Here is a 25,370-nt window from a genome sequence, read left to right as displayed (position 1 = left end):
ACTTCAAATCCATGATATAAATTGATGTATGCAAATGATGTACAAGAGGAAGGATTTAACATAGTTTTTCCAAATGGTAATATGAATAATAATAATAAAACTTTGTGTGCACTGAACGGCACTTTAAAGTGTTTTTTATAATTTGCAGACTTTTTTTTTTAATTGTTGCACAGACTGTTACTTCATTTGATATTTTATCATTCGGCAATGATAATTCGCATGCATGCCTTTTATTGTATGTATATTTTATCAAAATGAATAGAAATGCAGCATTTGGTATTTTCACATTCGCCCCACAGCTGTTATCTCCTCCGACCGCTGGGGGGTGCTGTTTTTCTTAGCGTGTGCTGTGACGTCGTGGAGTGTAAGCATAAACTTCCGGTATGAGATTGACTGGATCCTCTTTTACCGGCTTGGGTCAACATGGTGGGTATCGAGGACGCACCATGGCTTTAACAATCCGTCTCAATCCTCGCCTTTTGTGAGATCATTTAGCAGTCTAAAGCATCATTTATCACACAAACCGCATATATAATGTCATATCAATTATTATTATTGATATTTTGGCCTACTACAAACAGCGATGGAATATTTAAAAAAACAAGTTGAAGTTAGCGCTGCCAGAACAGTCGTTATCGTGTGGAGCTTTTCACTGGCATCCACAATTGCACGTTTACTTTAGCACTTTTGGCAACTATCGCCTCTTGTATTAAATGTGCACCATCAGAGTAGTTTGCTACAACGTGAATGTCTGGGAGGGCGTTCTTGTCAGAAGATAGGCACGCAGATACCAGTTAATACCAGTTAAGCTAATGAATGTTGTTCTACTGATCACAGTTCTGAGGTGGTGGTGCAAAGTTTAAGTCAATGATGAGCCAGCTGGAATAAATAAGTTTGCATTGATCCACTTGTTTGTGTTTTGGTCTCCCAAGGGACGAGTCAGGACGAAGACGGTCAAGAAGGCCGCCAGGGTCATCATCGAGAAGTACTACACACGCCTGGGCAACGACTTCCACACCAACAAGAGGGTGTGTGAGGAGATAGCCATCATTCCCAGCAAACCTCTTCGCAACAAAATCGCCGGGTGAGTTTGGCAGCTTTGCTTCGTGAGACGTCAAGTCTCAGTCCTTCCTTCCACCAGCAGTGCTTAATAAGAGAATTCCGTACTGACACTTCCGTATGTGTTACTGTTCGACATGTGTCATTCCTGCATGCTTTTTGCTGCTGCTGCGGGATGACAGCGTTCACACTTGACCAAATGATAGTGATGTGCGGGTCGATGCTGAAATATTGACGCTTCCCTTACTAGCTCTTCATGCTCTAAAATCGATTCTCAAATCAAAATATCGGTATTTTGTATACTTTTGTATACTATTTTGTCTGTTGAAACGGTGACTGGTGTGAATTGTGAATAAAGTTTTCATTCTTATAGTAGTCCTTAATAATAATACCAGTTTTTTATTGTGTAAAATACAAGTGTCACATACTTTATATGATTCTGTCTTGTTTCTGTTGCTTGGCTATCACCCCGCTACCTCAGTAGACTTCAGGGTTTAAAATAAATGAGTCATTTATTTCAATTAATAATTTATTTCATCAATTCAATGTCTTTTATTCTTTGTGCTATGATACCAAATACACTACTTTATAAAATTTGCACATACAATGTTCCCTCGTTTATCGCTGGGGATAGGTTCCCAAAATAGCCCACAATAAGTGAAATCCGCAAAGTAGCCAACTTCTTTTTTTGCAATGATTTTGTCCCCGCGACCAGAGCGAGGAGAAGCGGCATACAAAACGGATGGATGATATAAGTTTTAAGGCTGTCAAACCCCTCACCATACACTTTTCTCAGACAGAAGGGATTTGGATGACATTTTCAGGACTTGTCGGAAATGGAAATGGGGGATGGAAGAAGTGATTACCGTCTGGATCTAGGAATTTTTTTTAAAGGATCCTTTAACATTGCGAGAGAGGACCATTTTCGGCATTTGTGCGTAAAACTCCACAAAAAATAGTCAGAGCATCCATTCATTCATCCATCCATTTTCAATGTCACTTATCCTCACTAGGGTGGCGGGGGTATGCTGGAGCCTATCCCTGCTGACTTGGGGCGACGGGCGGGGCACACCCTGGACTGGTCGCCAGTCATGGTCAGAGAAAAAAAATACAGGACACGTTTCCAACAGGTTCTTCAAAATATCAAAGCCTGATCCAGTTAACGGAATCATTGTGGATGCTGTGATCCAGAATATGAAAACATAGGGGACCTTTGGGATTGTCCTCATAGGAAGATAACACATGACGCTATAAACATGCAACAAAGCGCCTGATACAGTAGCCAAGACGCTGTGGAGTCTGGAGTGTGGGGGGGGGTACTATGGCGCTTGGCGGAGGTCTGCGCTCTTCGAGTGTGATGTTTTGTGGGCTCCGTGTAAGTGTACGCCGATTTGAAAGATACTGTACTCATCGTTGTCCAGTATGTCACTATATCGATGGACAGATGCCTCACAGTGAGTCTGTTGTGTTAAGAACGATGGCATCTGTCACAATAACGCATTTTCCTGCTCGATAACTGTGCTTCTAATCATCGTGGATGTTGATTTTTTTGTAATTCACATTTGAACCACTCGGTGGTACTCCGAGACATTAGCTTGCCACACACGTTGCCTGTACGCATGTCGCAGTGTAGCCAGCGACGCCGTCTGTGAGTGCGCCCCCTTAGCACTGTTTTGTTTAGATTTGCCGACCGAGCGCCTCAGTGAGCGTTGACCGTCAGGACGAAGGCTCCCCTGCCCGAGCACCTACATCTGGAGGGGTTTTTTCCCCAGTTGAGAAAACTGTCGGTGTTCATGCGCTCACCGTGTTCTGTTTAGAACCGAAATATTCCCACACTGTGGCTGTGGCATCCGCCTTAAAAATCTCTTTTGTGCTGTTGTTCATGTGTATGCTGCTAGGGTAGCAGCTAGTAGCCCCGCCTCCACAGAGGCTGAATGAGATGAGAGCACACCCTCTCACACCTGTGGGAAACAGGTCACACTAAAATACCTTATAACCAAATAAAAAACCCAAATCTATCTGTTGCGAATGAATGAATGAATGAATGTATGGGAAAGACTGCACATCCTTCAGGCCAAGTGAACACAGTGTATGGATGGAAGGCTGTGTGCATATTCGTGCAGTGGAACCTTGGTTAGCGTCATTCATTTGTTCCGGAAGGTCTGACTCGAACTGAATGGCTTTGCAGCAGGTTTTTCCAGAGCAGCCATTAGCAGTCCACCTTCAAAGAACCACCGCTTGGTGATTACGTTGGCTTGGTGGGTGGATGTGGCACTGCCCGTTCGTTTCGCCACATTACAGGGTTAGCAAGTAGCAAGTAGCTCTCTTAACTCGGCTAACCTGCACAACAGTGGCACGTACCACGTAGCGCGCTGTTAATGAATTGATTGTGCGTCTTTACTTACGCAGCCAAACGGGATCTCATCATTGGCTGAACAGTGTTGGTCATTTTTTGTGTTTTATTCAAATATTCTTTTGTGTGTCTTCTGCCAGCTCAGCGGACATGAATGAATGAATGATTGGATGATTGTGATTTAAGCTGCAAAACATTCATTTGTTTGACTATATACTGCTTACATGAGGGACGTGTTCCCACACGAGGTCTTTTACACAGATAATGTAGTAAAGTATACGTCTCTGACTAAGTCATAATAATTGTTGATAGCGTTGTGGCTTCAACAGCATTATTTCAGTTGGCCAAAGCAAAGCCTGTAAGTTGTGTTTTGTGTTGCAGTTATGTGACCCACTTGATGAAACGCATCCAGCGTGGTCCAGTGCGAGGCATCTCCATCAAGCTGCAGGAGGAGGAGAGGGAGAGGAGGGACAACTACGTGCCTGAGGTCTGAACTTTACTCGCGTTTTCTTGTGTTCGCCTCAGTAAGATTGATTTTACACACACAGCAGCTGTTAAAGACAATGACAGACAAAATGAATCCATGAAATGAATCACTGATGACGACAATGCAACAGCAACTTTGGTCAGGAAAAGCTTTTAATGTCATTTCATTGTGTGCACGTTGGGATTTATTTCATAGTATTTTGAGGGGGTAAAGTGAAAGTGAGCACTGTTTAGGTTGTGATGCTAATGGCTTGTCTTTCTCCGTCTTTAGATCTCTGCTCTGGACCAGGAGATCATAGAAGTGGACCCAGAGACTAAAGACATGCTGAAGATGCTGGTAAGTGTCCAGCGCGCACACGTTGACTAAACGGTTCACGCGATGTTCATATGTTCCGTTCAAGCATGTGATCCCAAGCTCTAAACCCTGAATTGTGTGCTACCTGCCTTGGGTCAGGTGTTCATCGCTTGCTTGTTCTCTTTCCAGGACTTTGGTGGACTTTCCAAACTTCAAGTGACTCAGCCAATTATTGGCATGAACTTCAAAACCCCACGAGGACTGTAGAACCTCATACTTCCTAAATAAAGTCATAGAAGTCTTTTCATCAAACAAGTGTCTCTTACGCTACACTCACAGGCCACTTTATTAGGTACGCCATCCCAGTTTTACCAAAGTAGTCGTCGGATGTGGGAGGAAGCCCACAAGTGGAGAACATGCAAACTCCAAACACAGATTCAAACCCAGATCTGACTGTGTGGCCAATATGCTAACCACTAGGCCACCGTGCGGCCACAAATGATAGTAATATTTTCCATTATGACCTTTGACATCAGCCATCACAAGCATCTTGGATATCATTTAAAAATGTTAAAGCTTTGAGCTTCTTGGTAAAACACCTAAGCTAAAACACTGCTGAAGTCCATTCATGCTATGAAACGAATTCTCTGGCTTAAACCCATTTTTTGGAATTAGTTTTGACTAACTCAAACACTTCATACATCAGTGCTATTTTGTAAAATTCAGCCCCTTTTTGTCTCCCACTGAACACATTTCACACTGATACTGTAAAATGTCAACACAACTAGCATCTTGTATGCACAAGTAAAGTTTACTTTTGAGCCTTGCTTCCTGGTTCTTTACACCGTGTAGATAATGAAGTAGCCAGTGACGCGCTGTGAGGCTCTCAAGGTGAGCAGTGGCAGAGCTCCAGGGTGGCCACCCCCACGGCTGGGGGACAATCTTGACAAATTAACTGCAAGTGTTAGGTAAGTTTTCCAGGATTGCGTACTTTGGTCGGTTGAGTTGTCTCACTGTTGATTAAATGACTTAAATTCTGAAGCGTTATTCAGCACATAAATCTTAATATTCTCTGTAGCAGCATGAGTGGGCACGTAAACCACTGCTCAGCTATTAATTGCTCTAATAGACTGTCCAAAAGCAGTGGCAGAGGTAGGGGGTGGCAGCAGTGGCCGTGGCCACTCCTAGTTACCCTCCAGCCACCTCACTGGCAATCGCGATATGTCAGGTATCAATTTATTGCCATTCCTATGTGAGCAATGGTCTCACCTTGGCCACCATGTGCTACAGTGCACATAATGCTATATCTAACCAGTCTTACACTGACTACCAAATCATTTTCGGTAGGTAGATTGTAATCACCATCAAACTGAGTCTGTGTCAACTATTTCATCAGCTATTATCAATGTGTTATAGCAAGTGATGTGAAACTGATGAGGGGTAGGATTAAATAAGCTTTGCTTCTTCCTTCTTGAACATGCAGAATTGTCTTATGTGATGAGCGCCACTGTAATTGAGTTAATACAGGTTTCTCAACAGGATCATTCACTTTAGTTTAAAAAAAATCTTCCAATTGTTTTCAAATACTTAAGTCCCATTAATTTAACTTTGTAACTGAAAAATGTGGCCTTACCTTTTAGCTGTACATTTAGTACAGAAGCCTTTCCTTTTCCAGGAAATGATTTACATCCTGGTGAGTTTGGGTATAATCAAATGCATTTGATTTTCTGCTGGTTTTTCCTTTGTGGAAGAACAGCAATGACAAGCACCTTCCAGCTCACACATGCCTGACCCCTCAGGACTGGAAGTGCCTCCCGAATGACATTTCTATGCATTTTATTTTCTGGTTAGCAAGAATGACGACATTACACAGGCTGAAGAAAGCCATGGTGTATAATAAATGCTTCTGCAACATGTGGGCCACAAGCTGACAAGCAGGCAGGAGCCATGGTCCAACTCAGTGTGCTTGCAGCAGCCTCACTTGATTAGGAAATTTGCAAATTCAGTGATTTTTACTGAAAATTAAAATTTGACTCAGTTGAAGACAGGTTTTTAGTTTTCATGACTGGTGCGGTTCTGCATCCCCTGACTGCACATCTGAGTCCAGCACTGAAACCAAATAGTTTTTTTTTTGTTTTTTTTTTTAATTGAAAGCTTTTAAATTGTGTTTAACTACTTCCAGTGACATGAACTGGGGGGGAGGCACATGAATAATACAAAACATTTATCAATTGAATTATTAAATGCATTTCTGTATAATTCCAATCATTTAACATCTTAAAAACAAAAAGGCTGAATTTGCCATTTCCTGATCAAATACAGGGAAGAAGCCTCAGGCAAAGCTACCGTGAGTGTTGCCAATATGTTGCAGAAACAAAACACCATGACTTCCTACAGTTTAATCTCTAATGCAAGTTACCACAGTCTCACTCGGACAATAAAATACATAGAAATGCCATTAGCGAGGCACTTGCAGTATTGATGCGTCCTGAAGAGGTGAGGGCATGCGTGGGCTGGGAGGTGCTCATCACGGGCATCCTTAACAGAGGAAACGCCAGTTTGTGTCTTCCAAATAGTATCAGAATTGTTTATTTTATAAATGTAACCAGTGGAGTTCTTGGTTACCTTGACCATCTTGTCAGCTATCAGCCAAGGTTTACATTTCTGTAAAACTGGCCAATAGGATCAAGGCTATACATACTGTAGGTTTATCAACCTTCAGTTATTTCTCAAAGCAAAAGGGGAAAAATAAGGGCAGACATTATCGCCAGGCCAAACATTTGCTAATTTCTCACTTGGCTTGAAGACATCCATTGCAGCCCGTTGGACAGGAAACTACTTTTTACTGTCCAATAATTGAGCCACCCAAAAGACTACCACTGGTCTTCAAACACCATCTCTGCCAAATTCATAATACATCAAGGACTAACTAGATTTAAAAAGGCTTTGAATGAAGTCCAGACAGAGTAATGCTTAAACACCTTTATTGTGCCCAATCTGAACATACTCCACAACTGTAAGCAGACCACAATGAGGTAGACTTTGAAAACTCTAAAAAGCAGCTGGCCTAAAAGGACAATAAGCTCAGCATGATCAACTGAATGGAAAAAGAAAGTCTTTGGCACACAGCTGATGTGATCATGTCCAACAGGAAGGCAAAGAAGGCTTTGAAAATGTGGATGCTTTACTGGGGGGGGGGGGGGGGGGCTGTCTACTCAAGGTCTGGCTGGACTAATTTATCAGCAACATGGAAGTTCTTACACTCAACAGGAACCAAGCAGCTGACATGGGCATGTTCCCCTGCTGATGTACAAATGTGATTAAAACCAATGCCACCTTTCCACAAGTGCAAATTAAAAAGTGCAAAAAAACAAAAAAAAAAACTCACTTTAAGATCCATCAGTTGATAGAAACGTGATGAATGAGCAAGTGAAGCAGTATTGTAACAAGCATTTAATACAACTGCAACAAAGCAAGTTAGGTGGGACTTGCAACTTTCTGCCCATCACCTTGAAATTTGGGAGGGCAAATTAAAAAAAAAAAAAAAAAGTCTGAAAAATGGGGGGAAAAAAATAAAAAGGGGTTTTCTCAAACAGCCACCAGGTAGAATTCTGTTCAAATTTTTCATGTTCTGACTTAAAACCGCTGTGTGTACAAATGAGTAAAAAACTGCGTAAAAGTCTGAAATGCGACTGGTTAAATGAAGCCCAACGTTCAACTCCCAAAGTAAGAAACGCCAGTTGGCTCAGACTGGAAAAACATGCCAACCGGGGGAAGGGGGAGGAGGGAAAAACTAAAAAGTTAAAGGCACTGTATGGCATTAGCCAATGAACGGCAATGAGACTTGCGTGATTGCTCTTCACTATGCAACATATGTCAAAAAAAAGAAAAAAGAAAAAAGGCATTTTCATCTGCTTCCTAACCTTTTGCTGACCCTTGAGGGTGTGTCTGGCCACAAGGGCTGAGAAAATGCTTCAAAGTGAACGGTCCCTTGTCTCTCCTGACAAGGTCACGGTGCATAGTGCCAACTGTGAACAGCAAAAATGTAGCAAGTGCAAAAAGTGAACATTTCCTACAGTGATATCCCAGTGCCTGGTGGAGTGCCCCGCCCATCACGCCGAGGGATGTCTGGCACGTGCTCTCCTTGGTCATCGGCAGCCTCGCCAAAAGGGGGAACTTTCTCCAGCCCATCCATGACATCTAGCTGGAATCCCTGTTCTTCTGGTTGCGCATGAGGGGGCGGTGGTTGCTCAGGATGTCCATGGAGTGCTGCCAGTGCCAACAGGAGCGGCAGTAGTACTTGAAGCAGGCCTGCACGCAAAAACCGTCATCACAGTACACATTTCCACTTTAGACTGTTGATCAGGTTGACCAATTGCATGCCAATTAAACCATTCCACCTGAAACTACATAGCCAATTAAATCTGTGCAGTGGTGCTAAATATTGCCATCTGGAGATGAAAGGACAGAAGCGAGTGACACAGGAAAAGTAGTGATATGAGGAAAGAATATGAAGATTCAAATAAGCAGAGAAGACAAAAATACACATGGTACTCTAAAAAGTGGACCGCAAAATATTAGCTTTAACCCAGAATACTCAGAATGTTCATGTTCCCTCCAGAAGCACAAACGCTAGAATGTTTCATCTGTTCAGAGACCAAGGCACTCGAAGTACAAATGTGAAACACCACTGAGACAAAGACCAAATACTTAAGTGTGACATAAGGTTTTTTTAAAAAAAAAAGATTTCAAGCCAAGCACCTCCTTACTCAGGAAGTGTACAAAGTGTAGCAATGAGGCCAGTTTGGGCCCAAGCTTGTTCATTTTACGTTAATTTGGCAGGTCTCGACTGGCATTTACTTGAAGCAACGTCTCCAATTCATCATGCAAGCAGATCAAACTTTTGGAGCCAGGTGTTAAAATAAAGCACCTCTCGTTGATAATGGAAAATGACAACCTGCCTCCTAACCAGTGTTAAAGGTAAGAGCAACTAAGGCCCTGTCCACACGGGAACGATCCTCACTTTGGGCGGGTTGAAAACAATTTGAATTCATTGTCCCAGATTAGTAAATAGGAACGGATCATCGAGTGAAAGCGATGTAATACACAAGGCACACCTATATGTGGCGCAGTGAACAGACATGCAGACGGAACCATGTGACACCCAAACCATAAAAGAATAAAGTACGCATGTGCCAAAGTCCGTCCTCTTCCGCTTTCCAAGGCTCATCTAGACTAACGACAAATGGAATTACCAATGAAATTATTTGAGCGTAAGACAAGAAAATAGGAGAATGTCAACTGCGGTGAGACACTCAAAATATTATGTTGGCTTGTCAAAGCTCACGCGACTTCTGATGTCAATGTTTTAAAAAGATCAGTGGATTGCTAGTCCATACAGAAACGAGCCGGCGTTTTCCCCCACTCTGGAAGCACTTAAACGTTTCAGGGTACCCAGAACACAGTTTGTGTGGACGAGAGGCTGATGTGATAATACTTTGCCGTTTTGACCTGAAAACATTTCCGTGTGGATAGCCTCTAAGGCCCTGTCCACACAGGAACGTTCTTGGAATTTTTTTTGGTGGTTGAGGGGGAGGGGGAAAAAAATAAAATGCATCAACTTTGCCGGATTAGTGAATAGATGCATCGGATCACTGCGTGAAAACTATGTAATACACAAGGCACACCTACGTGTTGCGCTGTAAGACAGATGGATTCATTGATTAAAGTTTAACGACACTATCAAAGTGTCATGCAAGTGTCTGGACCTTCATATGTCAAGTTAATGACAAAACCAGTTTCTCAGGAGTGTAATCTATCAATTTAATTAGGAAGTAGAGCTTGTAAGATTCCCTACTCTTTTCGAACAGAAAAGTAGGTTTTTTAATGTGCAAATGGTGTGGCTTAGTCTCCTCTGTAAGACTAGATACTGAATAAAATGGCCTGTTTCCATTATCTAAAACCTAATAAGGGATTTTTCTTTAAGAAACTATGATGCATGATCGTGGAACTTTGCTGAACAAGGTTTTCAGATCAGGAAAACAGACAGGTAGAACCATGTTACACACCCAACTATAGCAGAAGGAATGCATTGTCTTCTGGTTTCCAAGGCTCATCGAGACTTAGGAAGTGGAATTATTTCTCCGAGTCATGTTGTATAGTATAAGACAATATCAGAAGAATGTCAACTGTGGTGAGGCATGTCTATCAAAATATTCTGTTTGTTGTCAAAGCTCGCTTCTGGTCACATGACGGCGACAGGTAGATGTCATAGTTTCTGTAAAACAGTGGATCAGCTGCCTACACTGTAATGACAAGCCGGAGTTTTCAGATTCCCCCCCCACCACCACTCAGGAAGCAGTTTTTCCAAAATACTGTTTCAGGACACCCAGAACGCCGTTTCGTGTGGATGAGAGGCTGAAACAATGCATTGAGGTTTTGACCTGAACATGTTTCCATGGGGATAGCCCCTGAATGTGCATCAACTCTTTCCAATGACTGCAGACTGCACTCACCTGGTCTCTGCAGAAGAAAGGCCCAGGTTGGCGAAGGCAAACTTGACACATTGAGTCTTCCAGGTAAGGATCAATCTGGACCTAAAGGGAGAGGCAAAACTTGTTTTATGTCGAGTCATTTTGTGCAAATCCCAAACAAGTAAATTAGCAATAACATACCTTCTTTGTAAACTTTGGTGTTTTAATCTCCACAAAGGCTGCACACACAGCCTTCAGGTAACTGCGCTGATTGTTAAAAGTCACACGCCCAGAGCCTGTACACAAACACCATAGGGGTTCAAGTGTTGGACTCAGCTTGCATTCTCATAACAGGGGTGTCCCAAAGTCCAGCTGGGGAGCCACTAGCACCCCTTTGCTTTTTATGCCTAGTGCTTATTCCAAAACTATTCCATTCAGCAGCATCTAAAAAAATTTAAATATTTTAAAAACCCTCAAAAGGAGCATGCACTGAGGAAAATGAGTTTTTCATTGAGCTCATGTATGGAACACCTCTTAGATGTTTTACATTTGAAAGAACTGAAGTAAGAATCCCAGGTCCCTACCTATAGGATATTTGTGTTTGTCTGTGTCAATGCCTGCATACATGACACCTCCAAACAGGTCATTCATGATGCTGGCCAGTGCTTCAGCGTTTAGCATGCCATGCAGTGCACCCACAAACACAGTTTTGCTGGGGTCCAAACGCTGAGCAGGGAAGCGCACATAGTTACTGTCAGAAATCACCCAGGGAATAACCTGCACCTGAAATCACAGGAGCATAACATGTATTAATGTGCATTTTGGACAGTTGTTGGCAGGACAGTTGTATGCTGAAGCAAACTGGGGGTGGAGAGAAAAAAAGTCAGTCATTCTAAAATTACACCACAAATTGATAACCATTTCAAATTAGTCCTACCTAAAAGTATTTTGCACACCCACTTTTTCCCCCCAGTTTTCTCTGATTGGATTAGGGACTTGACTCAGGTTTGTTACAAAAGCCAAACAATATTGTTGGTCATGCTGTGTAATAAAGTAAATTCAATACTTTGGTGGCATTTTTTAATGCTTTGAAGATCCATTTTCACGTTTGTAACAAAAGATAAATAAATAAAATAAATAAAAATGTGGATTGGGACATCCCTACTTGCAATTTTTCAACTAGTCTTAAAATGTGATCAAGAGTGTATTTTGCAGTCCTGTGGGAAACACTGCACTCTATTGTTCCATTGTAGTACTTATCTTAATCTGCTACTTTGTACATTCTCATTTGCCACAACATTATACAAAAGCATAACCCAACACCACAAGTAGTAATACTTGACTACTCACATCCTTGCAGCGCATTCTGCGGCTAGACATCTTGAAGTAGTACTCCCTGTTATCCTCAGGGTGAAATGGGTCCTGGGAGCAGGCATGGAGCAAGGCCCGTACGGACTTCTCATTTTCAAAAACCAGGTAGACATAGCCTACGAGGACAACACAACACCTTACTTGGTTCAAACAACAACTCTGGACACACTTTGAAACACCTTAGTCAATTATGCAACAACTAACATTTACGAAAAAATATCAGTTCTATTATGTGTAACAAAACCAGATCTGAACCATTAAGTTTGAAATTTACATTTCATTTTTTACCAACACCTTTTCCTTCATAACTGCATAAGCCATCTATCCATTCCATTTGTCTTGAGAAAAGCAAACTAAGCACAGGAAGTGAAATTGACCAAACGAATGCATCTGGGAAAATTTGGTGGGAATTAACAGTGATAAGAGGTAGAGCTAAATAAGCACTGCTTCTTCCTACTCCTTTTCCGACATGTGCTCTACTTGTTAAGTCGATCTCAAATTTACCATACAGAGCGTTAAAGGGATAGTTCGGATTTTGACAAGTTGATCAGCATTATAGTCCAATAACAGTGGCTTACCCCCACTTGGTCTCTTTAGTCCAGTTCTGGTCAGATTTATGTGATGAAGAATGTAGTTCTGCTTAGTTGCTGGGGACCATCACATAAAGACTTTGGCTTCTAACAATATGCTTTCAAAAGATAAACATTTGCGTCACAAAAATGCCTTAAAAAAAAAAAAAAAAAAAGCATTGCGTTCAATGTGCGTTCATGTGAATGCGATGAAGACGCTCGCATCTTCTGCTGTGGAACACATACGTAACAAATGGCCACGGCGCTCCATCACGGAAGTAGATGCAAGTGTCTTCATCACATACACCAATGCACAGGCGGGAATACGGCGGGAGACAAATTTATATATTTATTTCCCGCCATACTCCCAGCACAGCCCCATCTGTGTATGCGTTTTGTGAGGTCAGATTTTTTGAGAAGGCATTTTTGTAATGCAAATTTATTAATCTTTTGAACGCATATTGTTTTGAGAAGCCAAAGTCTTTACTTAATTGTCCCCAGCAACTAAGTGGAACTACGTTCTTCACAGAAATATGCTGATGGGACCTTCATGTCAAAAAATCCGAACTATCCCTTTCAGATATTGCAGATGTCAATATGACTTTTCAGAGATAGTGGAGAGTTTTATCAACACTGCAACTGTGTCCAACAAATTGTAACAAATGACGGAACACCAGTGCACAAGAGCTTCCACCAACTTGTCAGGAGGGTTATATTAAAGTTTGCCTTCTGTTGGCAGCTTACTCTATGTTCACACTAAACTCACCAGCATGCCAGTGTGTCCACCATAGTGCAACCCTGAAACAATGTAAGAAAAAAATACCAGCCTACCAGCTTGTCATTACCTTTGGCCACATTACCTTTGGGAGGACAGCGAGGATGTTTTCCATCCTTACCAGGCCACTCCACAGTCAGAGGACCGTAGCCACTAAAGGTGTTGATGAGCCCAGCTGCAACAACGATGGATGTGAGGAAAGAGACATGCCACTTAAGTACATTACTTTCATGGCAAATATGCTGATAAAAATCACCACGACAGCACTAACAGCTCATGATCACATGATAATGCTATTGAAACTAATGACAGTTTGATTCCTGAAGACCAAAGACCACTGGTCTGTACCAGTGGTCTTTGGTCTGTTGACTGTTAGACATACTGCGAGACTGAAAGACTGATTTATGAAACATGACCAAACAATTTAGATAAATGTTATAAAATGCGGCACTCAAATCAACAAAGCTTTTCTTGTAGACCTGTTCGAGGACCAAGCATATTTGACTTTCAGAAGCTAGTAAGTACTTTAACTTAGTTCATGCATGGCTAACCATCTCACTCTAAAAGGCTGGTAAGTGTCTCAAGAGCAATTAAACCCTGGTTCTGAAAGCAGCAATTACCTTCTGTGATGTCCCAGGGCACACCACCAAGAAAGACCTTGCAGGAGTAAAGGGGATCCTTGTTGTTTCTGGGCGGCAGCTGACCACTCCAGGTGAAAGTAGCTTCATTCACAGCTAAGAACAGTTTAAAAAAAAGATGAAAGACAAAAACTTTGACCCTTGATCTGCCCGAGATTAACATGCCAATATTGTGATTTATGGATAATAATAATAATAATAATACCTGCAGCCTGTCTGTGCAGACGTGCCTCCCTCTCAATACTAAATGAATCATCAGGTTGGTCCAGCATGTCTGTACCAGGCCATGGAGAGCCCGTGCGCCAGCGGCGGGAAAGGGCAGAGGTCGGGCTGGCACTGGATGGTGGGGTCAGAGGGGAGCTGGTGTCCTGGGGGTCCAGACGGGAGCCCATTCGCAGCAGATCCTTCTGCATGTTTGATGCAAGGTAAGGCAGGGGAGGAGAAATCCGCAGAGTAGACTGGAGTATGGGGAAAAATAATAAAACAAAAACTGATAGACAAGCCATACTTTTTCCAAATGTACAGTCATCCCTCGCTACATTATAGTCAGAACATTGCAACCTCACTATCGTGTTTTTTCCAAAAAAAAGTCATTTAATACAAAATATTTTTTGTAAATGTATAGTAAAGCAAATTTAAGCCTAAAAATGTCTCCGTGAACTGAAATAACAAATAGGCAGAAGAAGCATTCTAATTGTGAATTTAGTATTCTACATTGGACTCTAGGTGCCAGTAATTGTTCCGTGAGAAGCACCAGACATGATTGCCAGAACAGGCATTTATTGCAGTTTCAATTCTCAGGCACTAATAAACTACTGGGGCCATAACCCACGACAAGCTAAAACGCAACTCTGAACCACCTACATTACATCTTGTCCCCTCACATCTGTTCATCTGCCACTAAGGTCCTCTCGTGCACACATTTGCTGTGACAAGCTTTTTTAATTTTTTTTACTACTATACTGCTAAAAAAAATAAAATTAACAGAACACTAGATCTGAATGAAATCTTAAATACTTTTACATAGTTGAATGTGCTGACAATCTAAAAAAAAAACCCCATTGAAATCAAATCTATTGTATAGGTGTTTTGCTGTCCACCTGTCTATTCAATTTCCACAACAGCATGTGAAATCGATTGACAATATGTGCTGCTTCCTAAGTGGACAGTTTGATTTCACAGAAGTGTGACTGACGTGATTATGTGTTCTTTATTTTTTGAACAGTTTATATTGGGTAATAAGAGTGCAAATCCATTTAAAGCCGCCATTACAATAAACAAAACAGCCACTGCAGGAAGTGCGTTATGTCCAATAAGTCTGATTTTATTTATTTATTTATTTAACAAACACACGCGTGACTATGGATGTTTTCACATCGAGAGCGCTACTGTTTAATTTTTTATTTTTATGAAAAATTTGGTCATAAACAGGTTTTCTATGCTATAACTACAAAATGTTCCATTTTCAGTCTTAATAAAAATAATTAAATATTCTACTTTGCAGAAATTAATCTATTGCAAGAGGGTCTACAACCGATTAACTGCAATAAATGAGGACCATTTCCAGCTGTGTAATTGGACTGAATTGAAGCTAAAAAAGGAAAAGCCTTTTAGCTTCAAGTCAATCCAAAGCTTAATTGTGAAATGTTTGAGACTTTACCACCTTACTTGGCAAGGACGTGTGGTTCAACATACCAGCATGTCACAGAGGTGGTCGGAACCAGAGCTGAAGCCACTAGTCTCAGAGTCTTCGGGACTGCTGGAGCGCGAGTCCAAGAAAGAGCTGGAGTCCAGACGGTTAGCCATGCGAGCCATGCTGGGGAACTTCTCCAGGAAGTCAGCAGTCATGCTCATGGACTCTGTGGGCAGACAGGCTGGCGTCTTTCCAAGGAGGCTACTAAAGGGACTGTTCAGGATGCCCAGCACTGCAGAGAAACATTTGCCATAAGCCAACCTTGGTTAGGAACATTTACCATAAATTTGTCAGGAGGTAAAATTTCAGAAGCTGAAGATAAATTGAAACTGTTGGTACACTGCGCAGTCTGCAGTGATGCGGACTCTACATCGGTCTGTCGTGGTGAAGAGAGCTAAGCCGAAAGGCAGATTCTCTCAATTTACCGGTCGATCTACGGTCCTACCCTCACCTATGGTCTTGAGCTTTGGGTAGTGACCGAAAGGACAAAATGGCCAGTACAATCGGCCAAAATGAGTTCTGCGTAGGGTGGCTGGGCTCTCCCTTAGAGATAAGGTGAGAAGCACAGGGAGAGACTGAGTAGAGCCACTACTCCTCCACATTGAGAGGAGCCAGATGAGGTGGCTTGGGCATATGGGGAGGTGTTCAGGGCAAGTCCGACCGGTAAAAGGCCTCGGGAAGACCCAGGACACGGAGAGACTGTCTCCCAACTGGCCTGGGAACGCCTCGGGATCTGCAAGGAGAGCTGGACGAAGTGGCCGGGGAGAAGAAAATCTGGGCCTCCCTGCTTAGGCTGCTGCCCCGGCGCCCCGATCTCGGATAAGCAGCCAAAAAACCAAAAGAATGCTGAATGTGCCACAGTCAAGCGTTACAGGCTGCTATCTATCAATTTGCAACAGCATTTACGCTCAGTTAAACTTACACTGCCAATGTTTAAGGGAAGCAGTTATAAGCACAGCTTTCTAAAGAGTGAATTCATCCATCAAATACTAATTTAAAATCATGTTATTCATAATATCATTCCAAGAATCAAAAATAAACACGAGTGGGAACTATTTCAAAGTATTACAGCAGGTTTCTTCATAGCACAACCATCTAATCAACTGCACTCCATGGAGGTGCATGAGGCTTTGTCGGGACAGGGAGCAGGGATATTCAACTACAGGCCGCATTCAAAGCGCTGTCCCACTTTGTTGTAGGCCCAGTTTAGCAACCTCTATGGAGTTATGCTGGGTGGATTCAGACAAGCAGCGATGCCATTTCAGAACTACAAGTGGGTCAGAACAAAAAAAAAAAAAAAAAAAAAAACAACAACTCAATGTAACACAAAACTAAAAATTTCATGTTCCATGGGCTGCTTCAAACCACTCAAATCAGTGTGCAACTAGGCAGCAAACTTAGCATCTGTGTGTATCTATTAATCACAAGCTAAGAGACAATGGTAATTACATTTTGATGGGAAATAATGAGCCTTCACTGGATTGTTTGCCTCGCTGGACTGCTAGACGAAACAAAGCAAAACTGCCACATCATCCTTAGTGGTGATGCTACATCTTGGTGACATATGCTAGTCTGACTGTCACACTTTTACTGAAATGTTACTGTGTTGAGACCTGACAAGGGCAAAGTGTCGGGTTTTGCTGGGAGTGCGAATGATTCGACTAAAGCGGTAAACCAAGCTGGTACTTACTTGACTGTGAGCTTGTCTGAACCTGGGAGGGAGAAGCGAGGGACTCCGTCTCTTGGCTGCTCCAGGATCTGTCCCAGCCAGACAAACGGAGAGACTGCAGGCCCAGGCCAAGGTCTGCCATGCTCGTCTGGAGCCTGGACGACTGAATCTCCTGGGAGCTGGGCATGCCGCCACAGTTGGCAAAGAGCATCCTCCTGCTGCCCACTGCAGCCAGGTCTGACTCTTGGTGGTGCAAGGATCCAGTTCAAAGAGAAAGGAAAAAGTGTTAGACTGCCACAAAGAATTCACAGTCACAATAAGAGCAATCCATTTTCAACCCTACCCTGGACGAAGGGGGAGCTAACCTGCTGCCTCTGCGCCCGTTGAATGTGCCATGCATCTCCGTCTGCATGGCTGACCCACCTAGCAGCATGTGACATGACTGCTGATGCGCTCACAAACTCCTGATATTGACATCAGCTTCCCCCACCTCCCGCTTCCTTGCCCAACAACTACAAACCCTGCCAGAGCTATCAGCTAGTTGGTATCAGTAGGCAGTAGAGGACGGCCGATGGTGCTGCTGCTGCTGCTGCTGCTGCTTACTGTCTAGCCCGTTTCCTGAGCCAGTGAGGGAGGGGGAGGCAGCTACAGCGGCATCATACCAGTGTGAATGACTCAGCAGGCTTAAATATTCAGACTTGAGGATTCTTCAAAAACATACCAGAAAATGTCCAGTCAGACAATTGTTTATAAAAGGTCTGTATACACACTGCAGCATGGAGGAACAGGGCGACCCAGCCCGGCTGTAAGGAAGCAGCTGACTGATCAGATGTTAAAAAAAAAAAAAAAACAGACCAATGTGCATCAGCTCCTTTCTCTCCAGTGCCTGGAAAGCTTCCAAAAACCAGCTACAGCCCTGATTCAGCAACTGACGAGCTGGGACTCTGCTCCCAATTCACTTTAGTTTTGTCACTTTTTTTTTTTTTTTTATTAAAAACCAAACGGTCATTTGACATCATTAAAATTACATGAAGCACATGGTTTATTTAACCAGACTCATTTACAAAAAAAAGGTGCATACATTCCAAGAACAGAAACAAGAATTGTGCTGATCAAAGAAACTACAATTCTCCCAATTCTCCCCCCCCCAAAAAAATCCAGTGCTGCAATGCTACAAACCAGTGATGCAGCATGAATCAGCTGCTGGCACTCATGGCAAGTTATGACATGTGAAGTTTTAACAGTTGGCAATTCTTGTTGAAATGCAAGATTTGATAAAAAAGACCAATTATGCTTTTCCCCTTTTCATAACTAAATGTTACGATGTTGGATTGGATGTTGAATTCTGTTAAACGATGCCAACGCGTCAGATAATAAGGTTTGCGCATTTGGAAGGGAGACCTGAAAGCAGGGTTGGACGGCTCTGCACGCTGTTTTACAATTTTTTGTTTTTTTAAAAACAGAGTTCCATTGATGTCAATGCAATCTGGACTTCTTATATGGGCATGCCCAGGCGAATGCTGGAGGCCCGCTCTGCTCACCGTGTTAGCACGTACTGCTCCCAGGAAATGTTTGTTCGAGTGTGCCTAAAGAGGCAAGCATCAGGCAGAAGTGGTTGGAGTTGCTGATTCCCGGGCAGCAAGAGAAAAATATGCTCATCTGTCAACACCACTTCACACGGGACTTGTGAACATGGGCCAATACAAAGGTGGACAATCCACCAAACTGTTGAAGTCAGACGCCTTTCCAACGTTACTGATCACATTGAAGAGTCACAACAGCCAATTTATCAGTGTCCTGTTTATTTTGTGTAAGTAATCTGAAAAGGGGCAGCTGTCTAGAAGTCCTCGAGAACACTTGGGAATCACAGCGGAGTGGGCTCGGCAGGAGGCGTACCTGGAGGAGGGCCGGGGGTGTAGTAAATTACAACAATTAAAATCACTGCAGGAAGGTGCGCAGAGTCTGGAAGATCTAGATTAGCTGTGACTAATAGCACGACTGCCCTGACTTCGCTGAATGAGTTGATGTTGGAATGACGTGATTCGGTTGAGAAATGTAGTAGTAGTAGTAGTAGTAGTAGTAACTACTTTACAGAAATGTGGAATTTGGGGGGAACATTTTGAATTTTCATTGAAAAGAATGAGCGTATTTTAGCAAGAATGTCCTGAATTAGTTTGGTTTGATTAACGCTTTGAATGGGGGTGAGAAATGTGGAAGTATTTAGGAGTCTTTAGATCAAAAGGCATTTTGCGTTCAAGGAAAAAATGTGGGAATTTTGTTGAAAAGTATGAATTTTGGGAAAAATTTATCATTTTTGTTCAGTATAGATATTGAAAGCCTGAATGTCTTGAACGTGTTGAACAGTTTGAAGTTGGAATAGCTTGATTGGGTTGAGAAATTGAATCGGCCGTCCATTGGAAGAGGCCCATTGAAACAAAGCAGCATTAGGAAAAAGGGTAAAGATTACTGTGGCTCAGCATGATTGTCCTGACTTTGTTGAACGGTTTGATGTTGGAATGGCATGAATCGGTTGAGAAATGTGGACCGTGAAACTTTAAAGAAAAAAATTGGGTTTAGGAAAATTATGGATTTTTTTTTAATGTCTAATCGTGAATTTTGAAGTGCTTATTAATTATGAATGTTTTCTATTTTTTTTTTTTTTTTTGGGGGGGGGGGGGGGGGGGGGGGGTGTCAAAATGACCAAGCTGCAACGATCATTTGGTTGTGTTTTAAATGTCATGCAAGTGGGAGTTACACTAATAATTGAAATAATAAAAAAAAAAATCTATACAAGACTTTCTACAAGAAATTAGATTAGTGGGACTTTGTTCACAGGATAAAAAAAAAAAAATAAAAAGTTTGACATTACTGATGCTGGCTAATGTTCTTGAGCAGGGGTGGTCATCGATCGCAAGGTAGATCTGATAGTTTGGGTAGATCGCGTAAACGTCACTTTGTAGTTGTCATGTGAAGTGTACGGTTTACTGGCTTTGCTTGGCGTCATGAACGACTACAGAAATCAGTGTTTTCCCACACATTCGCTTGTTAAACTATTATTTCATGATGAAATTAAAAATGTGCCCATTGGTGAAACCTTTTCAATATGTTGCCTTGACTTCGGCTGCATTGTCTTTTGCATAATCATTTTAAAATTCTTGTATATGGGTCATATTTGATAGCAAATGCTAACTGGATGTAATACATGAACTGTGTGCCCTAATGAACGTTACATCGCAAATTTGACTGACATACTCAGGTTATGTACACAACCATTTGAGTCGTGTGTAATTAAAATTTCCATATTGAAGTGAATTATGATAGCAACTACTTCGATTACCTGTAAACTTTGAAAATGTGAATGTGATACTAATCATTAATATTTACAATAGAATTTCAGAGTTTACTGGTTACATTTTGTATATGTTTTATAGAAAGAGGTACATCATTTTCACTTGTACTTGCATGCTGAGAAAGTGCGTGCACTCTAGATATACATGTATAATTTATATAAATACCTACTCACTCATTTTATTAAAATAAATAGTAAATATATACTTTCTATATTTATAGTAGTAGGTAGATCTTTGGGACTTGGTCATTTTAAAAGTAGCTCGCAAGCTAAAAAAGTGTGAGCACCCCTGGTCTAGAGCAAGGCATTTCATTGGCTTCATGTCAGGGTTCTGTACTGGATTCACACCAAACTCATCCAAGCAAGTCTTAATGTGGGAGTAACCCCAACCTTTGAAGCAAGGATTAGAAACATATCCAAAAACATCACCAAGCAAGCCAAGCATGGATGGCAAGAAGTGATATGCATACTGCCATCTAGTGGAAGAGCATTTCATGGTTCTGCCTGTCACTATGAGTCACTGGCATACAGAGATGAATATTCATTTATTTCCAGGCCAGTTAAGTGAAATTCATTAATTTCCTGCAGCACACTGGTTGGGAATCACTGCCTTTAGAGTTCGTTCACACTTAGTCCAGTACACTGGTCCAGAGCAAAATAAACACCCAAAACATGCCTGCCAGGCTACAAAGACTGAAGTTCTTATGGCAGATTTATTTATTTATTTTTTGTATGATATGAATTGCATAAAAGACAAAGTTTTCCCATAGATGTGCTACAAGGAGACCACAACAAAAAAAAAAATCCAGGTATGTTTTTACAGTCACAGGCTTTCATTTAAAAGTGATGTACGGACAGACGCACACGTACACAGGCCCATGAGTAGAGTTCTGGGGTCTCGTCTATAAAATTCTGAAATGACTCATGAATGTGGCATCCATATTTAAAAAGAGCCTTGGTTGCATTGTTACAATGGCTGCTGTCATGAAGCTGTTGGGAAGATGAGGATGAAGCAAACTTACAGAAATGGGGCAAACAGTTTTGATCATTTTTGATGACAGCAGTGGCAGCACATCCACTATCATGTACTGTACACTTCATTGTTTAAAATCAATAGAATTACCATGTTTTGTATCATTTATGCTATGAAATACTGTACACTACTTTGTAAAATTTAGCAGACACATTAGGTGAATTTGCACATGGCATACCAGCCTAAATTTTACCCAGGATTGGAAATTAAATCAATGGCATTGCTCATCCCTAGAGCACACTGCAGCAATCTTTACTTCCATAAACACACGGAAATGCGAGTCACTTTCATGCATGTCACTTTCCAGATGCTTTGTGTTCTTCACATTAACAAGCCTCATTTGTTTAGTAATGTGAATGACCACATAAAAAAAAATGGATTAAACAAAAATCCAAATTGGGCATCATACCCTGCAGTGTAAACGTCGCCAAAGAATTACCATAGTTTGATAAATTGTCCAAAGAAAAGCAAGCACTGACAGTAGCTGTGTCTTGTAAACTATAGAAATAGGACAACTTGATGTTTTAATATTCTCATGACACAAAATATTCAAGTGCTACATTGCGTTTTTCATGTATACTACAGTATATTACCTTAACACTGCATGAGGTCATGAAGTCAGCCATGACATGAATGAAGTTCTCCCATTCTGTGTGGATTGGCAAGTTCTTTGCTTCTTAAGTTAAGAAATAAATTTGAGGCTACTGGTTAGCTCGCTAGCTAGTCCCTGCAGCATAACTGTTGCGCAATGTGGTGTAAATAGCAATGTAAAGGTGACTATGTGGTGTTATTTCACATCTACAGGGCTCTAAAATGTTAAAACTATATTTAGAAAGTCACAGGTGTTCTATGCTCCATTTACAAAAATATTCCATGTATGTAGAATCCTATATCGTGGGAATTCATTTTTTGCAGTCTGGTCTGGAACGAGGGATAACTACATTCAAAAGACTAATACAGGGGTCTCAAACTTGTGGGCCATTTGCGCCCACATCACCCGCCCTGACAAAAACTTGACTATCCCTTCAAATCTTATTTTTGGATGATTCACTCAATTTTGTTGGGCGTTGCTATGCACCGCCTGTTTTTGCTCAGTCGGCACTCACAGTAGAGTCCAGAGGCAAACGCCCCAAAACCCATCTCAGGTTCTCTCGGTCCTGACTGACTTCACAATTGACCAAATTAAACATACTAGCAGAGCAAGCAGACTAGTTAGTTTTGACCAAACATGGTAAGTGAATGCACCCTTAAAAAAAAAGGGACCATGTAGAGCAAGTTCCCCAGCTGCCCAGAGGGTGCTGGTGATTGAACATACTGCAAGCACCATGTCACACCCTCTTCCCGCTTTGTCTACATAAACCAAGCCTGATATAATGCTTGCACTAGTTATGTTTGTTTTCGCTCATAGCAATTTGGCTTAGAATTGGTGTCCAGAGCAGATATCCACAAAAAGAAAAATATCGGATTATAAAATCTGCCTGCAGATAAAATCTCCGGTAGGCACGCCGATATAAGCAGTTTATTCCATACTTTGCTCCAGCACTTCAATCCAGTACCAGCCGGATTGAGCCCATGTAATCGCAACACCGTGTGCCAACTGTGCTAACTTCAAGGTGTAGGAATGATGTCAGCCATGTGCCAGTGTTTTTTGTTAAAGTCCAAACACGTCATGTACAAGTTTCCTGTGGTGGCACAGAAGCAGGGATATTTTAATACGACCAACCCCCTTGCGCATTTGAAGCATCACCACACAGGAAACTCCCACAGGATGACAAGAAATGGAGCCAACAGAAGAGATTCACCCCTGTCGGTGGTGAGCTGGAAGACCCTCCCATCTCCCATCTCAACTGAAGCGAAACTAGGGGGGCTACGCTACACCCCTAGTACAGGCTAAAATATAAAAGTACATATGTGTATTGATATTGGACCATATCATATCGGCCAATATTCAAGGCTATACCATTATCATATTGAAAGTCAAAGTTGTATCGGAAACCCCTATTACCTACTAATGTTAGCAATCATTGAATGACAGCCGTAACATGAGTGAACTGTTGACAGGCCTCTGAGACTGCTTTTGTGTGTGGACAAAGAATTTGACTAGACAGCGGTGAGCAACCGCAGAGAGCAACCTTCCATCCATCCATTTTCTATGCTGCTTCTCATTAGGGTCACAGGGGTATGCTAGAGCCTATTCCAGCAGAGTTCGGGCAACAGGCGGGGTACACCCTGGACTGGTCACCAGCCAATCGCAGGGCACATAGACAAAAACATTCATACCCATGGACATTTTAGAGTTGCCAATTAATCCAACATGCATGTTTTTGGAGTGTGGGAGGAAACCGGAGTACCCACAGAAAAACCCACACACGCACGGGGAGAACATGCTCCCGGAGAAAACCCACGCATGCACGAACATGCAAACTCCACACAGAAATGCTCAACGAATGCTCATTCGAACCCAGGTCTTCCCGATCTGACTGTGAGGTCAACATGCTAACCACTAGACTACTGTGCGGCCCGAGCACAACCTTATTCAGGCCAAATGACACCATTTTGTTATTTTATTTATTCATTCATTCATTCATTCATTTTTTTAACTAAAATTTTGTACAAGCTGTTCTTATAATCCACAATTGTTAATATACTAGCTGTTGGTGTTCTTACTGGTTGGGGAAAATAATATATACCCTTGAGCCAGGGGCACACTGTCCCTTTAATGTACCTTGCTTTGTGCACTTGGGCACAAAATGTCTCAAAACTCAAGACATACAAAAAGTCTTTGAAAGCAAATATGATCAAATAAAACGTCAAACTACTGATTGGATATTTCTCAAGTAGTATGTCTGGATACCTGCCTTTTTATAGTGCATCTTCAATTCTAAATAGTGCATACAGGAAATCTGTTACAATAAAAGGGGAAATGCAATGCTTATGAAAATAAGTGAACAAGGCAAAGTAGCAGCACATCACCCGCCCTGACAAGAAAATGGCCACCTTTCCACACAATGTTATTTAGGTGCCTGGAGAACAAGGACTATCTTCGTGTTTTAAGTGTTGAAGATTGTAATGAGACTGTACCAGAAAGCAAGTCCGTCTTGCTCTTGGCGTTGGTGGGGGTGGTACACACACCAGTCAGATCCAGAGAGTTCCCCAGCATGGTGTTCATCCTCCGGAAGATGTCTGCGTTGATGCAAGTCGACAAGGCCGGAGACTCTGCGTCTGGGCTGTCAGGCCTGCGAGGGTCGTTTCTCTGAGCCAACACAAGTCACCGTCATTAACACCAATAGTGACTAAAAGTCAACACGAAGACAGTGAAGACGACGCTTTGTGAGATGGCTTGAATTGTTAATGACACGTTTGTCACTCACCAAGGAAAAAGCCATGATGTGTGGACAGAGTTAAGCCAAAAGGAGCGCTAAGAACGGCTGTGTGGAATGAAAGGCCATACTTATGATGGCCTGCTAATTAGCGTCAATGCAGTGAACGTGTGCTCAGCTAATGGCTGGCCCTCGAGAGCCTCCGTCTTCTCACGTGGTCATCTTCAAAGCTGCCGCCGCGCAAATAAATCACGTTTTCACATCAATGTAATACATCGCCTTGTTCT

At 42.1% G+C, this 25,370-nt stretch overlaps 2 protein-coding genes across 5 annotated transcripts; one reads left to right on the top strand and one right to left on the bottom strand.

Moving 5' to 3' along the window:
* The first annotated feature begins 349 nt into the window (after positions 1 to 349).
* On the top strand, positions 350 to 5,014 carry rps17 (ribosomal protein S17). Its single transcript, XM_054771960.1, has 5 exons — positions 350 to 426; positions 933 to 1,084; positions 3,794 to 3,899; positions 4,170 to 4,235; positions 4,383 to 5,014. Exons 1-5 carry the CDS (start codon positions 424 to 426, stop codon positions 4,458 to 4,460), a joined length of 405 nt encoding a protein of 134 aa, XP_054627935.1. The 5' UTR covers positions 350 to 423; the 3' UTR covers positions 4,461 to 5,014.
* A 1,966-nt stretch (positions 5,015 to 6,980) lies between these two features.
* Positions 6,981 to 25,311, bottom strand: LOC129178956 (cytoplasmic polyadenylation element-binding protein 1-like). Of its 4 annotated transcripts, none has more exons than XM_054771667.1 (12): positions 25,135 to 25,311; positions 24,845 to 25,016; positions 17,403 to 17,624; positions 15,715 to 15,944; positions 14,225 to 14,477; positions 14,002 to 14,115; positions 13,452 to 13,556; positions 12,017 to 12,153; positions 11,251 to 11,449; positions 10,868 to 10,962; positions 10,709 to 10,789; positions 6,987 to 8,504 (listed from the first exon to the last, which is right to left on the bottom strand). In XM_054771667.1, the coding sequence occupies exons 1-12, from the start codon at positions 25,147 to 25,149 to the stop codon at positions 8,394 to 8,396; spliced, it is 1,734 nt and encodes a 577-aa protein (XP_054627642.1). In that variant the 5' UTR covers positions 25,150 to 25,311; the 3' UTR covers positions 6,987 to 8,393. The 4 variants fall into 4 exon arrangements, with proteins under 4 accessions (XP_054627644.1, XP_054627645.1, XP_054627642.1 ...); XM_054771668.1 differs by having other exon boundaries at positions 6,990 to 8,504; positions 13,467 to 13,556; positions 25,135 to 25,310; XM_054771669.1 differs by lacking the exons at positions 24,845 to 25,016; positions 25,135 to 25,311 and adding an exon at positions 17,725 to 18,162 and having other exon boundaries at positions 6,981 to 8,504.
* Positions 25,312 to 25,370: the final 59 nt, after the last annotated feature.

Source organism: Dunckerocampus dactyliophorus, chromosome 3 (genome assembly GCF_027744805.1).
Source record: "Dunckerocampus dactyliophorus isolate RoL2022-P2 chromosome 3, RoL_Ddac_1.1, whole genome shotgun sequence".
In the NCBI taxonomy this organism is placed as follows: Eukaryota; Metazoa; Chordata; class Actinopteri; order Syngnathiformes; family Syngnathidae; genus Dunckerocampus; species Dunckerocampus dactyliophorus.
This window is presented reverse-complemented; position numbering and strand designations above follow the sequence as displayed.